The sequence below is a fragment of the Gossypium hirsutum genome, chromosome A03 (assembly GCF_007990345.1).
Source record: "Gossypium hirsutum isolate 1008001.06 chromosome A03, Gossypium_hirsutum_v2.1, whole genome shotgun sequence".
NCBI lineage: Eukaryota > Viridiplantae > Streptophyta > Magnoliopsida > Malvales > Malvaceae > Gossypium > Gossypium hirsutum.
Window position 1 is genome coordinate 108073543 of NC_053426.1, and position 14836 is coordinate 108088378.

Below are 14836 nucleotides of genomic sequence, written 5' to 3' on the forward strand. Positions count from 1 at the left end.
GGGGGAACTCATTATTCTGCTACTATTTGATTTGACTCTTGTAAAGCAGTATCAAACTTCATGGACTGCAATTCTACTTAAAGACAGAAGCAACTGGGGTTATCTTCACCTTAATATTATACTTCGACGACTGCAATTAAATGTGGTTCTTTGCTTTTCTATGGCTATGAATTCTTATAAAAAAGCTTGATTAGGTATTTCTTTAGTTTGCTAGAGGTCTTCTATCTTGAATGGTAAAAAGGGAGCAGTACTGTTACTTGTAAAACCAGCCTCCCCCCCCCCCAAAAGGGTGCTCTTCTAGTTTGAATATGGTTCTTTGAGCATATATGTTATCACAACTAATTTTACTGCAGTTAAAATGTGCATTTCATTTATATCTTTTAAGGAGATAATGCTGCAACTAATATTGAGGTAATGCCTGATTTTACTGCTATAACTGGTCTGGACATTCTTCTTAGAATCGAGAGTTAGTAACCTGTCAGTTTGGCAAACTGATATTTGATAATTTTGGTAATGATGGTTGCTTTTCTATACTGATATCTTGAAGTGGATCCTCAAACAATGAAAATCCGAGTAGTTCAGTGGTATGCAACAGTGGAAATGATGTATGTATGCTTCTGCAGCACTTAATTTGTACACATGAACAAATTGGCCTTGGTTCCAGTGACATTATCAAGGTAGGAACTAAGTTGAAACTTGTCTATGTCCTTAAGTTCAGGTCTCTCCCTACCATCAGCCCTTTATGAATCTAAATCCCGTGCTGTCACTCAATCATGCCATGCTGTGATCTTCTGCGTTGCTGCATTGGTAAAAGTAAACCACATTAGCCATCAAAGGGAAAATCATGAATCTTGTTATACTATTTCAATCTTGCATCGCTTTTATGGCTCAAAATACTGGCATTACTATGCTTGTGTGTGTGTGTTCTTGCAGTGTTAGATGAAAGAATCTGGTGGATCCTGGGCCTCAGCAAAGTGCTCCTCGCCACTGAATCTTTAAAAAGAGAAAAGTGAAGGGGCGTGGAGTTTTGCAATGATTGGGTTTGTATTATTGAGTTGGTGAAGATGATGGTTGAGCAGAAATGGCATTCCCATCTTTTACCTTCCTAACTCTAAAAATGCATTCTCAATCAAGTAGGTTGCTGGCTCCACCTCTCCAATCTCCACTCACTTTCAATCAGCTGAAATACGTAAAAAAAAAATAAAACACGTCACGAACATAACATAAGTTATTAACTTGTATGGTTTTATTTAAATATAAAATATCTTAAATATAATTATAATACGCTAAAATACATGGAATGTTAAATTTAAAATGGACTATAATCTTTTCTCAACTGTTAAATAAAAGAATAACAAATTCAATTACGGAATAAACAAAAATCTAAATAAATGCATTTAGTGGTTGAATGAAATTATTTCTACATGCTCTTTCATGTTTTGATTTTTGTGAATTCAAAAAGAAAAAGCGTTGACTTAGTTAAGCACCCAAAAAAAAAAATCAACGAGGAGAATGTGAAGAAGAAAAGAAAGCAAAGGAAAATGGACAGATAGATAAAAGACCATCATGTTTTTAATCATTCACTTTGGATCAATCATATTTAAGGTATTTTATAAAATTTAAAATTATTTTATGTATTTATATTTTGTATTTATAGGATTTATTTAGAATTATTGTAGGCTGCTGCCTGGCCTTCTCAATTATATTACTATATTTCTGCACATGCAATTGCATGGAAAATCAAAATACCATCTTATCCCTTTATATACATTACAACGACCATTTTTCAACTTTCATGATTACCACAATCCAATCATGTTGCTAATATACAATTTGTAGAAGCCCAAATTTGCCCGAGCCCTAACAGCAAAACAAATTTCAGCCCAAATGGCCCAGTTACATTATAAAATTAATTGGACCAGCCCAAACACCAACCCACAAGCCTAATTACAACCCAAACCCGAGGCCCAAATCTGGAGCCCAATTCCCCCTAAAAACCCAACTAGGGTTTCAGAAAAATGAAACCCTAGCCAAACCTAGCGCCGCATCCATCCCTCTGCCGTTTGCCTTGTCCCATCGCCACCCACCGTGCCTAGCTTCATCAACACCTGCAAAATGGCAGAAAAAGCCGGAGCACACAACAGATAGTGCAAAGAATACAACTAAAAAATACAATGTAAATTGGATATAAAAGCCAAACAATATCTCTGTACATCAAAAGGGGACAGCGTTTTTGAATCCAAAAAAGAAAAAACAGATCAAAAGGTTGACTCCAATTTATTCTTCTCTGTTCTTGTTTCTTATTTACTTTACTCTTTATTTATTGTTTATTTTTATTTTTATTTTTCGCATTCGTTCAACAAAGAAAAAGGAATTGAAAGGGAGAGGAGAAAATACCTTACCGCTTCGACGGGCTGGTGTCGGAACCCCACCCTTGCCGTCGTCGGATTCGAGCCGAAAGGGGCATCTCATCCCTTTTCCTTTTGGTCTTGCGGTTGAGAAGGCTTAGCCTTCGGGGACGCCGCAAAATTGGGAGGCTTAGAGGCCTTTCTCGCGCAACTCCGGCCATTGGCCATGGAGGCGGAGATGGCGGCCTGAGCTTAAGGGGTCGAGAGAGATGTAGGGAGGAGAGCACTCGGGCTCTCAGTTCTCCTTTTTTTTGTTTTTTTGTTGTTTTCTTGATTGCTCAGAAAATGAAATGGAGGCTGCCCGATTAGGGTTCTTCTTGGCCCTTGCTTGATGTGTGAAACGACGTCGTTTGGAGTCTGATCAGTGGCTCCAAAACGGCGTCGTATTGAGCTCTGACCCGCGCGGTGACCCGACCCAGGGGAAGGATCCGCGCGTTTTCTTTAAATGGGATATTTGCGCGCGCAGTCCCTCCGACTTTGTAGCGCGTTGCAATCTGGTCCTATTTCGCTATTTCCTATTTTTCAATGTAGCCCCAGAATTCTGTTTTTGTTCTAATTTGACCCTATGCTGCACTGCGTTTTGGGGCTTCGGGGCATTTACCATTTTGGTCCCCCCTTTTTTCGCGCATATTACATCTTGATCCTTTATTCTGTTTTATTTTTTATTTCAGCCCTGAGGTTTCGTTCCCGTTTTGAATTAGTCCTATTATCATTATTATTACTGTTATTATTATTACCTATTTATTTATATTGATTTTATTTAAACTTCCGGTACATATATATATATTTATATATTTTACAACTTATGTACCTATATATATATATCTATATACACATTTTCATTTTCATAAATACATACATATTTATATATAATCTTTATAGTCTAAAATACACCCTTTTTATATTTTTTTAAATCCGCATATACATACACATTTTCAATATATTTTTAGTATGTATATAAATTAACGTATTTATTTGTATACATATGTATATTTTCATTAGTTATAAACTTTTGTTTGTACATATATACTTTTTCTTTTATTTTACAATATATATACACTTACTTTTATATGTATTCCTTTATCTTCGTATTCCATAGTTTTATACACCTATATGTACATATTTTTACATATACGCATATTTATTTATCTTATATAAAATATACTTTATATATTTTGTTAATTCATATATACACATATCTTAGTTCATGTCTATATATATCTTTTATACTTAATTGTATTTGCTATTTATATATTTCATTTTTGTTATTATTTTGAATGAATGATTTAACTTTATTCGTTTTTTATTTTGTTATTTTGTATGTTGTAAGTTTGATCGTTCATATTGATTGCTATAGCTGGCATCGTTTTTATATTTTCATGTTCATTATGATTTTGCCATGCATAAATAATGTAATTTGCTTTCACTATAATTTTGTGCTTTATTTTTACTCGATATAACAAAATTTATTTTTTAAAATGGCATTTCGTGTTTGGATTCGAGAAAATCGTGCCCTAACTTACTGGGTTTCGATTCTCTCGATAAATCTAAATGTACGAATCTTTCTAAACTCAAATTTTAGATGACCTCGGGATTAAAAAAATCACGTCCTAACTTACTGGTCGCGATCTCATTTTTAAATCCGAGATGGCTAAAATATCTTTTAAATAAGCATTTTTCATTCGCGTATCGAGAATTTGAGATATTGTATGCTAACTTACTGGATATGATTCTCTTCCTCGATTAACGTGAAATATATTTCTTTTTCCAAAAATTTTCATTTTAATACAAGGATCGTATTTTTAATTCTTTCAAATTCTCAATTTTCGACATCAAGACATTAGGTAATCAACTAGGTACCAATTTCTAGGCGTTACGAGGGTGCTAATCCTTCCTCGTACGTAACCGACTCCCGAACCCATTTTCTAAATTTCGTAGACCAAAACCGTTGTTTTAATAAAATCAAATTATTTATTAAAAACAACCTTTTTCCAAGGTGACCCAATCACACCTCAAAAAGGATTGGTGGCGACTCCCTTTTTCACTTTCAAAACCCCGGTCGACCCCGTTTTTCAATCAAAAAACAGTGTCAACAGCTTGGCGACTCCGCTGGGGACACCGATAAGAGGGTCAAGCCACGTGGTGATTACTTTTTGTCTTTTGTCAAAAATTGAAAATTCGGTTTAAAATTACGATCCTTTCATCGCATTTTATCTGTCTTTATCATAATCATCACCATTGGGGTTTATAATTGCTCTGTTTGTTTAAATTTTGGTATCTTTCCGTATTGCATTGCATGACCGTTGGTCACACCTTTAAGTGGGAGTGAAAAGCTACGCCTTCGTGAGGTTTTCACCTCCGCATGGGATAGTGAATCGCTTTCGGGATATATCCGTACCTATGTCTTCGTGAGATTTTCATCTCCGCATGGCCATAGGGAAATGTGTCCCCCTGAATCGAACTCGGTCCGTATGAGCCTATAATGGGTGAGGATCGAGGAATCTGCTGGTTCAGGTACCCTACTTTAAAACCAAACCACATGTAATGAGCCATAAGAACTGACCTAGGTAGAGCTACTCCAAATTTTTAGTGCTTACCTAAATGAATGTTGTATTTATTGTCGCTTATTTTAAATCTTATTCTATGTTTAATGCTAATTTACTTTGTTTGTGATTGCATGGCATTTTCATTCTAAAAGAGGTGTCGATTTACGTTCAGTTTCTTGGTAGAAAGCTTATCATGGAAAAGGGATTTGTTGATAAAGTAGAGGATAATGCGGCTGTGCGAATATGGGCTGAAACGACACAACGAGAGAAAGGCGATAGTCTTACCGAAGGGTACGTGTCAGAATTGTGGGATTTTACCCGTATCAGTGTAATCCAGAATGACCTTCGAGAAATGAAAGAAGTCTGGGATCAATGGGATGTCGAGGCCAAGCAGCTGTTCTATTGTAACTACGGTGACCTACCTTATTTGCTTAGTGTCAAAGTAGACAAGTATTTATTCCGAGCCCTTGCTCAGTTTTGGAATCCTGCCTACAGTTGTTTCACTTTTGGGAAAGTAGACTTGACGCCTACTGTAGAGGAGTATACGACCTTGCTTCGGTGCCCAAAGATTCAAGTCGACAAGGCTTATTCCAGAGCTGCATGTGTCCCTCCGTTGTTAAAGAAATTAATGAACATCACTGGGATGAGCGAGCAGTGGGTCGCTGCCCGGATCCTACAGAAGGGCGACAGTAAATGTGTTCCTTGGAAAAGTTTGCGAGATTTGGTGCTTGTACATCCTGACTTAAAGAAAAGGGTCGATGTCTTCGCTTTAGGTATCTATGGACTAGTGGTTTTCCCCAAAGCTTTAGGACACATAGACGAGGCTGTATCTGATTTGTTTGATCGGCTTAGTAAAGGGGTTACACCGGTTCCGGCAATACTCGCTGAAACTTTTAGATCCTTGAATGCGTGTCGAAAAGCAGGGGAGGGAAGGTTTATTGGATGCGCGCAGCTCTTATTGGCATGGTTCCATAGCCACTTCTGGAAAGTCGAAAAGGTCTCTTATCGGGTATTCTCTGATAGCTACTCCCCTCTAGGAGAATTGGTGGCCACGCCAAGATGGGATGATATTTCAGAAGAAAAATGGATAGAGATACTCTAGAATCTCCAGGATGAAGATATTGAATGGAGGGCTCCTTGGTTAATTCCTGATGAGATATTGTACCGATGTGGAGATTTCGACTGGGTTCCGCTGCTCGGGATATGGGGAGCTATCGGATATGCTCATCTACTCGCATCAAGACAGTATAGATCACGACAATTCATACCAGCAACGCAGGGGTTGGCCTATTGTGATTTTTCCTATAGGGAGGACAATTACAAGAAGAAGGTTCGAGAAATATCTAGTACCTGGAACCAGACTCGTCGAATGAAGATCTTAGCCGTGGGTCCAACAATTACCCCCGAGTATAGTCAGTGGCGTGATCAAAGGATCAACGACAACATCCTGGCGTCAAATTCAGAAACTGCTCGATCTTTAGAGGAACACTTACAAGTTTTGCCTTCTGAGATGGAAATCATCAAACAAGAATTTGAAAAAAGGAGTTTAGAATTGGGGAAGAAGATAGAACAACTAGAGGAAAAAAAATGCAGTTAGGACTGGATGTGAACATTCAAAGATTAGAGGCCGATAAATTGAGAAAAGGAAAGAACAAAGCAGAAGAAGATTTGGACAGCCTGAAGACAGATTACAAGAAGTTGCGTAGGTCGGTAAGAGCTGCTGGCTTGGGTAAAACGCCAGAACAATGGCGACAAGAAATTCAGGAGGAAAAGACGAAAGCTAATCAATGGGAAAAGAAATTTCAAGATACTCGGGCTCGAGAAGTCGCCTTGGGAAAGAGTCTACTAGTTTGCCAAGACGAGAAGACGGAGTTGAAGGTCCGGATAACTGAACTAGAAAGATCGCTTCACCAGTACCGTAATCGTAATGCTACGGTTGAATTAAGGGTGAGCTTAGACAAAATTGAAGAATTAAAAGGACAAATAGGAGGGCTAGAGAATGCATTGCAAAATAGTGAAATCCGGATAGAGCTTCTGGAAGAAAATAATGAGCAGTGGCAAAGACAATTCCGTCAGTCTCAAGAGCAGATTAGAGAAAGAGATTATATTATGGGAGAGGCGGTGGCTCAAGTGCGCGAAGTAACTGATCATCTGCAGACTCTAGCGGTTCAGGCTGATCTATTAAGTTTGAAGTATGAGTCAGAGTCGGACAGGGGCCGAGAATTAGCTTGGCTTCTTAGAAAGGTTAAGGCTTTGAGTGTGAGGGCAAAGCTATATATGTAGTCTATTTTATGTAAAGAAACTCTTTATCTAGTAAAGTTTTCTAATGAAGTTGAATTAGAATCAGTGCCTCTTTTTCTTTGCATTCTTTTCATGCATTGCATCACATCATATGCATTAATGACCATTAAAAACCTAATCGAATAAAATCATTTCAGTTAACCTGGAAAACCAACAAAGTTACGGCACCCGAGCTAAGGCAAAAATTATGGACCAAAGGTTGGAGAAGCTAGAGCGACTTCAAAGAGAAATGCAAGACCAGTTGCAGGCGCAAATGAAAGAGCAAATAGAAAAGATTCAGCGTGACATGGTGCAAAAGATGGAGGAGTCCCAAAATGATCTGGTGGCTAAGATGACGCAATTATTGAAGGGAGTAGATAAGGGTAAAGGTCCTGTGATTGTTAGTGAAGAAGAAAACAATGGTGAACCACTTTATCCTCCAGGTTTCACGCCTCCGCATGCGCAAGTACAGACTGAGCTGCATCCGCGGAGACTCTCTGTGTCGGTTAGGCCCCAGCAGTTCCAAGGCGATGCTTCAATCCCAATGAATTTTCAACCCGGAAAGGGCCTTAATCCCGGTGATAGCCCGAATAATATTGCTGTCCCAGATCTTGACGAGATAGTTGAAAAGGACAAGGCGAAGGAGGAATTTCCAAAACAATTTGAGGAGAAATGGAAATGGATAGAAGAGAAGTTTAGGGCAATAGAAAGCATCGAAAGCTATGGAATAGATGCAAAGGATCTGAGCTTGGTTCCGGACTTGGTGCTCCCTTACAAATTTAAGATGCCGGAATTCGAGAAATACAACGGGACTAGTTGCCCAGGATCCCATATTACTATGTTTTGTAGAAGAATGACGGGGCATATTAATAATGATCAATTATTAATACATTACTTTCAGGAAAGTCTTACGGGAGCGGCGTCAAAGTGGTACAATCAGCTGAGCCGAGCTAAAATTGCTACTTGGAGGGATTTAGCACAGGCTTTCCTGAGACAATACAATCATGTCTCAGAAATGATGCCTGACAGGATAACTCTGCAAAATTTAGAGAAGAAATCGAATGAAAGCTTCAGACAATATGCGCAGAGGTGGCGAGAGGTGGCGGTTAGGTGCAACCACCGCTTTTGGAAAAAAAGATGACGACGCTTTTTATTAATACTTTGAAAGCCCCGTTCATCACTCACATGTTGGGAAGCGCTTCAAAAATTTCTCGGATATAATCATGAATGGTGAAATGATTGAGCATGCCATTAAAAGTAGAAAAATAGATGGAGGAGAAAATAATAGGAGGGCACCCCCGAGGAAAAGAGAAAATGAAGTGAATAATGTGAATGCTTATGGTAGGTCAATTACCGTGAATCAACCAAAGAAAGTGGTTGCTAATCAACAGGGATCATCAAGACAAGAGTCGGGAGCTAGGCAAACTACTGAAAAGCCCCAATTCACGCCAATCCCGATGTCATACAAGGAGTTGTATCAGACTTTATTCGATGCACATGTTGTTGCTCCTCGTTACTTGAGTCCTCTACAACCCCCGTATCCAAAATGGTATGATACGAACGCGCAATGTGATTATCATGCGGGAATTTCTGGGCACTCGATAGAAAATTGTACTGCCTTCAAGAAGGTAGTAGAAGGACTTATCAATTTAGGTGTTGTCAAACTTGACAACTCACCTAACGCAAAGAATCCGTTACCTAATCACGCAGATAAGGGGTGAATATGGTTAGCGAAGGTACGGGAGAAGAAGTCAAGACTGACATTGCTGAAGTAAAAACTCCATTGAAACGGGTCTGGAAAGAAATGGCGAAAAAAGGGTTGGTTATTTCAGATTCTGAGGAAGGGCATGAGATGGGAAATTATTGTGAATTTCACCATAAGACAGGGCATGAAATCCAAGAATGTGAAGGATTCAAGGCTTTGGTTCAAAGCATGATGGATAACAAGGAGATGAGGTTTTACGAAGATGCGAAAGAAATGAGAAGCATATGCGCGACAGAGTTGGGAACAAAGGCTCCAAAAATAAATCATCCTGTGGTCATTATCTCACGCCCTAAGGGTAATGAGATTAGGGCTCAGGTAACACCGAAAATTATAATCCAGAAACCATTAAATTTCTCTTATAGGGATAACAAAATGGTACCGTGGAATTACGGGTGTAATGTGACCATTTTGGGAAAAGAAGCAGAAAGAAATCAGGAAATAGGTTCTTACACGCGCAATGGAAAAAGATATGACGCTCAAGCAGAGTCGTCCAGGGAAGAGAATTGGAAGAAAGAACAGAGGAAAGGGAAAGCAGTAGAAGTTGAGCCATTGGTAAATGAACCAATAAAAGAAGAGGAGGCAAATGAGTTTTTGAAGTTTTTGAAACACAGTGAATACAGTGTTGTGGAGCAACTGCACAAACAGCCAGCCCGTATTTCTGTATTAGCTTTACTCTTAAACTCAGAAGTACATCGGAATGCACTTTTAAAGGTGCTAAACGAAACATATGTGGCTGACGATATTTCGGTAAACAAGCTGGATCGGTTGATCAACAATATTGGTGCTGACAATTTTATCTTCTTCAATGATGATGAAATACCATCCGGAGGAAGAGGTTCTACTAAAGCCCTGCATGTTACTGTCCGATGCAAAGGGTACACACTCCCGGGGGCCTTGGTTGATAATGGATCTGCACTAAATGTATTGCCTTTGTCCACTCTTAGTCGATTACCAATAGATAGTTCGCACATGAAAGCATGCCAGAGCATAGTAAGGGCATTTGATGGAACAAAAAAGGAGGTTATGGGGAGAATTGAGGTACCATTAAGGATTGGCCCAGTCACTTATGAGGTGGATTTCTTGGTAATGGATATTAAACCCTCCTACAACTGTCTATTGGGGAGACCGTGGATACACTCAGCAGGGGCAGTACCTTCATCATTACATCAGAAGGTGAAGTTGGTATCGGATGATCGGTTGGTAACAATAGATGCAGAGGAGGATATTATCGCAATGATGACCAGCGATGCACCTTATGTGGACATCAACGATGAGGCACTAGAATGTTCTTTTCGGTCGTTAGAATTTGTGAACGCGATGTTTATTGCGGAGGGAAATAGAATTCCAGTACCGAAAATATCCAGGACCACTGAGATGGGATTGCGATTGATGGTAGGAAGAGGAGCCTTGCCCGGGAAAGGATTGGGAAAATATCTTCAGGGAAGGATTGAGGCACCAATACCGAAGGAAAAGTTTGATAGATTTGGTTTAGGGTACAAGCCAGACATGAAGCAGAAGAAGAAAGAAGTAGAGAAGAGACAAGAGGGAAGAAGGGCACGTTTGAATGGACATGAAGCTAAGTGTGAGCCTTTAACCTTTCCCCACATATCTACATCTTTTGTGTCGGGAGGATTTATTCATTCTGAATGTGGAGTGTCCGGTAGCGGCATGGGAGGAATGTTGGAAAACGTTTATACCAACGCCATAGAAGCAACGGAAAGGAGGGCCTTGTTGGAGATCTGCCCTTATGAGCCTGGAAGCGAGCTAAACAATTGGACTGCTGAAGAAATCCCTGTAGTCTTTAGGGCTTATTCAGAGTAATGCTCAAAACATTCCTGTTGTTTGTTGGCCTAGAAACGATATGAAATCTTTTGTGAAATAGGTATTGGGCCTAAGTATCATTATTTTAATGAAATACGTGTCTACGTTCATCTCGATCAGTCATTTTTTTTTCCTTTTATATTTTTCATTTGGTTGATTGTCTTACAAATAATTCTTTCATTTGTAATTCTTTTGCACAAACATATTCATAAATTTATATTCTTGGTATATTCTTTGATATGCCCTCATAGGTCTTCAGATATCAATGACATGAGTGACGCTGCCTCAAACATGGAGCCTATTTTTGAGCAAGAAGTGTGTTCAGAGGGATTCCACGACTTTGAAAATGACGAAGATTATGATGCATCTCCGGACTTGTTAAGAATGATGGAACAAGAGGATAAGCATATCCTACCTCATAGGGAATCGTTAGAAATAGTGAGCCTAGAGGATGGAAAGGAGGTGAAAATTGGAACTGAAATCACCGCAAAGACAATGCAAGACCTCATTAATTTGCTCCGAGAGTTCAAGGATGTTTTCGCGTGGTCGTACCAAGATATGCCTGGGCTAAGTACTAACATTGTGGTGCATCGTCTGCCCATAAAGGAGGATTGTAAACCCGTTCAACAGAAGCTCAGGAGAATGAGACCTGACATTGTGTTGAAAATAAGAGAAGAAGTCAAAAGACAATTCGACGCTGGATTCTTACAAGAGGTCAAGTATTCGGATCGGGTAGCCAACATCGTCCCTGTTCCCAAAAAAGATGAAAAGGTACGAATGTGTGTGGATTATAGGGATTTGAACAAGGCTAGTCCAAAGGACAACTTTCCACTGCCTCACATTGATACTTTGGTAGATAACACGGCGGGCTATTCATTGTTTTCTTTCATGGATGGTTTCTCTGGATACAATCAAATAAAGATGCATCCTGGAGACATGAGGAAAACCACATTCATTACCTTATGGGAAACATTCTGTTACAAGGTAATGCCCTTCAGATTGAAGAATGCGGGAGCAACATATCAAAGAGCTATGGTGACTTTGTTTCACGACATGATGTACAAGGAGATCGAAGTCTATGTTGACGATATGATCGCGAAGTCTAGAACGGAAGAAGAGCATGTTCAGGTCTTGAAAAGGTTATTTTTGAGATTAAAGAAATTCAGCTCAAGCTTAACCCGGCCAAATGCACGTTTGGAGCCAGATCAGGGAAGTTATTAGGCTTCATAGTTAGCAAAAAGGGGATCGAGGTTGACCCAGACAAAGTAAAGGCAATACGAGATTTACCTCCCCCGCGCACTCAGAAGGAGGTTCGAGGTTTCCTAGGGAGGCTGAATTACATTGCTCGGTTCATCTCACAACTGACAGAGAAATGTGATCCAGTATTCCGGCTCTTAAAGAAACATAATCCGGGTGAATGGATGAAGAGTGTCAGAGGGCTTTCGATAAGATAAAGCAGCACTTGGCTAATACCCCAGTCTTATCACCTCCAAGTCCAGATAGGCATTGATATTGTATCTAACAGTGTTGGAGAATCCCATGGGATGCGTATTGGGCCAACATGATGAGACGGGAAAGAAAGAAAGGCAATATACTACCTCAGTAAGAAATTTACCGATTGCGAAATGAGTACTCATCAATTGAGAAGTTGTGTTGTGCTCTAATCTGGGCAACCCGAAGACTGAGGCAGTATATGTTGTATCACACGACTTGGCTGATTTCAAAGTTAGATCCTTTAAAGTATATGATGGAATCGACTGCTTTGAACGGGAGAATGGCTAGATGGCAGATCTTGCTCTCAGAATTTGATATAGTATATGTCAGTCAGAAGGCCATAAAGGGAAGTGCAATAGCCGATTTCCTAGCTAGTAGAGCCTTGGAGGACTATGAATCTTTGAACTTCGATTTTCCAAACGAGGACTTGATGTATGTGGCGAATACTGAAGAAATCCTCAAATGGATCACGTATGGAAGTTAAATTTTGATGGAGCTTCAAATGCTACGGGTAATGGAGTTGGGGCAGTATTGGTATCCCCAAGTGGAGATCATTATCCTGTTGCTAGCAAGTTGGACTTCGATTGTACAAATAACATGGCAGAATATAAAGATGTATTATGGGCATTCGTGCAGCCATTGAACGGAACATCAAAGTGCTGAGAGTATACGGGGATTCAGCGTTGGTGATATACCAACTCAAAGGGGAGTGGGAGACTAGAGATCCTAAGCTAATCGGTTATAGAAACTAGTTCTCGAATTGGCTGAGGAGTTTGACGATATCACCTTCTATTACCTCTCACGGGAGGAAAACCAAATGGCTGATGCATTAGCTACTCTAGCTTCGATGATTCAGGTGAATAGACTTGAGGCAATGAGGCTGTTCAGATGAGTATCTCTGAGACCCGGCTAATTGCTGCAATATGAGGAGGAGGGAAAAGATGATTGTCCTTGGTATCAGAGTATCCTACAATATGTGAAGAATCGGGAATACCCTGATCAAGCAACAGAGAATGACAAGAGAACTCTGAGAAAGATAGCATTGATATGTCTTAGATGGAGAAGTGTTATATAAAAGAAGGAAGGATCAAGTACTGTTAAGATGTGTGGATGCTGTGAAGCCAAGAATTTTGGAAGAAGTCCATGAGGTATTTGTGGGAGCACGCCAGTGGTTCACGATGGCAGACAGATCATGAGATTTGGTATATTGGCCCACCATGAAGGAGATTGTATTGACATGCAGAAGTGCACAATGCCAATTTACGGAGACAAAATACACGCGCCTCTTCACCTCTTCAGTCATGACCTCTCTTGGCGTTTTCATGTGGGGTATGGATGTTATTGGGAATATACAAAGCTTCTAATGGCATGCTTCATCTTCGTAGTAATTGATTACTTTACCAGTGGTGGAGTGCTTCATATGCAATGTCACGAAAGCAGTAGTCAGAAATTCTTGAAAAGGAGATCATTTGTGATATGGAATGCTGAGAGGATCATATCCGACAATGCGATGAACTTGAATAATAGCACAATAGCTGAGGTTTGTAGCAATTTAAAATTAAGCATCATAACTCATGCCGTATCGTCCAATGAATGGTGCAGTGGAGGCGGCCAATAAAAACATTAAAATGATTGTGGGGAAAATGACTGAAACCTACAAGGATTGGCATGAGAAATTATCATTTGCTCTCCTTGCCTATCGAACATCTGTTAGAACTTCTACTGGGGCAACGCCTTTTTCTCTGGTTTATGGAATGGAGGCAGTATTACCCATTGAAGTTGAAATCCCTTCTCTACGGGTGTTATCTGAGCTACAGTTGGATAAAGCCGATTGGATCCAATCTCGGTACGATCAGTTGAACCTAATAGAGGAAAAGAGGCTAAGAGCTATTCACCATGGGCAAATGTACCAGAAACGAATGATGCGAGCCTATAATAAAAAGGTTCGCCCCCAGAATTTCTGAGACTTGTACTAAAAGATTCTTCCTAGCAAGAATTTAGAAAATGATCAATTGGAGCCTTATGTTGTAAAAGCTTTCTGGTGGAGCTTGATCCATGCGAGATGGATGGCAAAAGTTTACCAATCCTGTAACAGCTCCGTCAAATTCACTGAAAAAAAAAATGAAACCTAAGCTTTTTAAAAAAAAAAAAAAAAAAAAAAAAAAAAAAAAAAATTGAAGCTAAGGTACCCGTAATGCACTTGAGACAAAGAGGCAGTCGAACCAAAGGGCGACTCAAGTATGGAGTTGACTAGATTTGAGATAAATGATATATGATATTTGTTTCTTAACACAAGAAAGATATAGTGGAAATTGACAAGTATTCAAATCTCCTAACACCTGTCAATCAAAGTTTGAAATTGTACAGAGAACTCAGCTGATACTGGGGCATATTCTATGGTTCTTGAAAATCTTTTTATTTTTTCTTCTTTTTTGTGAAAACACCTTCTCAACCACTTCTTGTTGCTTTCTTTCGCCATCTTTGATGTTTATTTGAGTTTGATCAACGCTTTATTCTTATCC

The 14836-nt window shown here is 39.5% G+C and overlaps 1 protein-coding gene across 1 annotated transcript in view; it reads left to right on the forward strand.

Moving 5' to 3' along the window:
• Nucleotides 1–414: 414 nt before the first annotated feature.
• The window catches only part of LOC107886930 (katanin p80 WD40 repeat-containing subunit B1 homolog KTN80.4), a 22752-nt gene continuing 8330 nt past the window's right edge, over nt 415–14836 (forward strand). The window contains exons 1-2 of the mRNA XM_041095576.1: nt 415–466; nt 719–807. Of these exons, the coding sequence (XP_040951510.1) occupies nt 415–466; nt 719–807 (141 nt within the window). The remainder of the gene's footprint in view (nt 467–718; nt 808–14836) is intronic.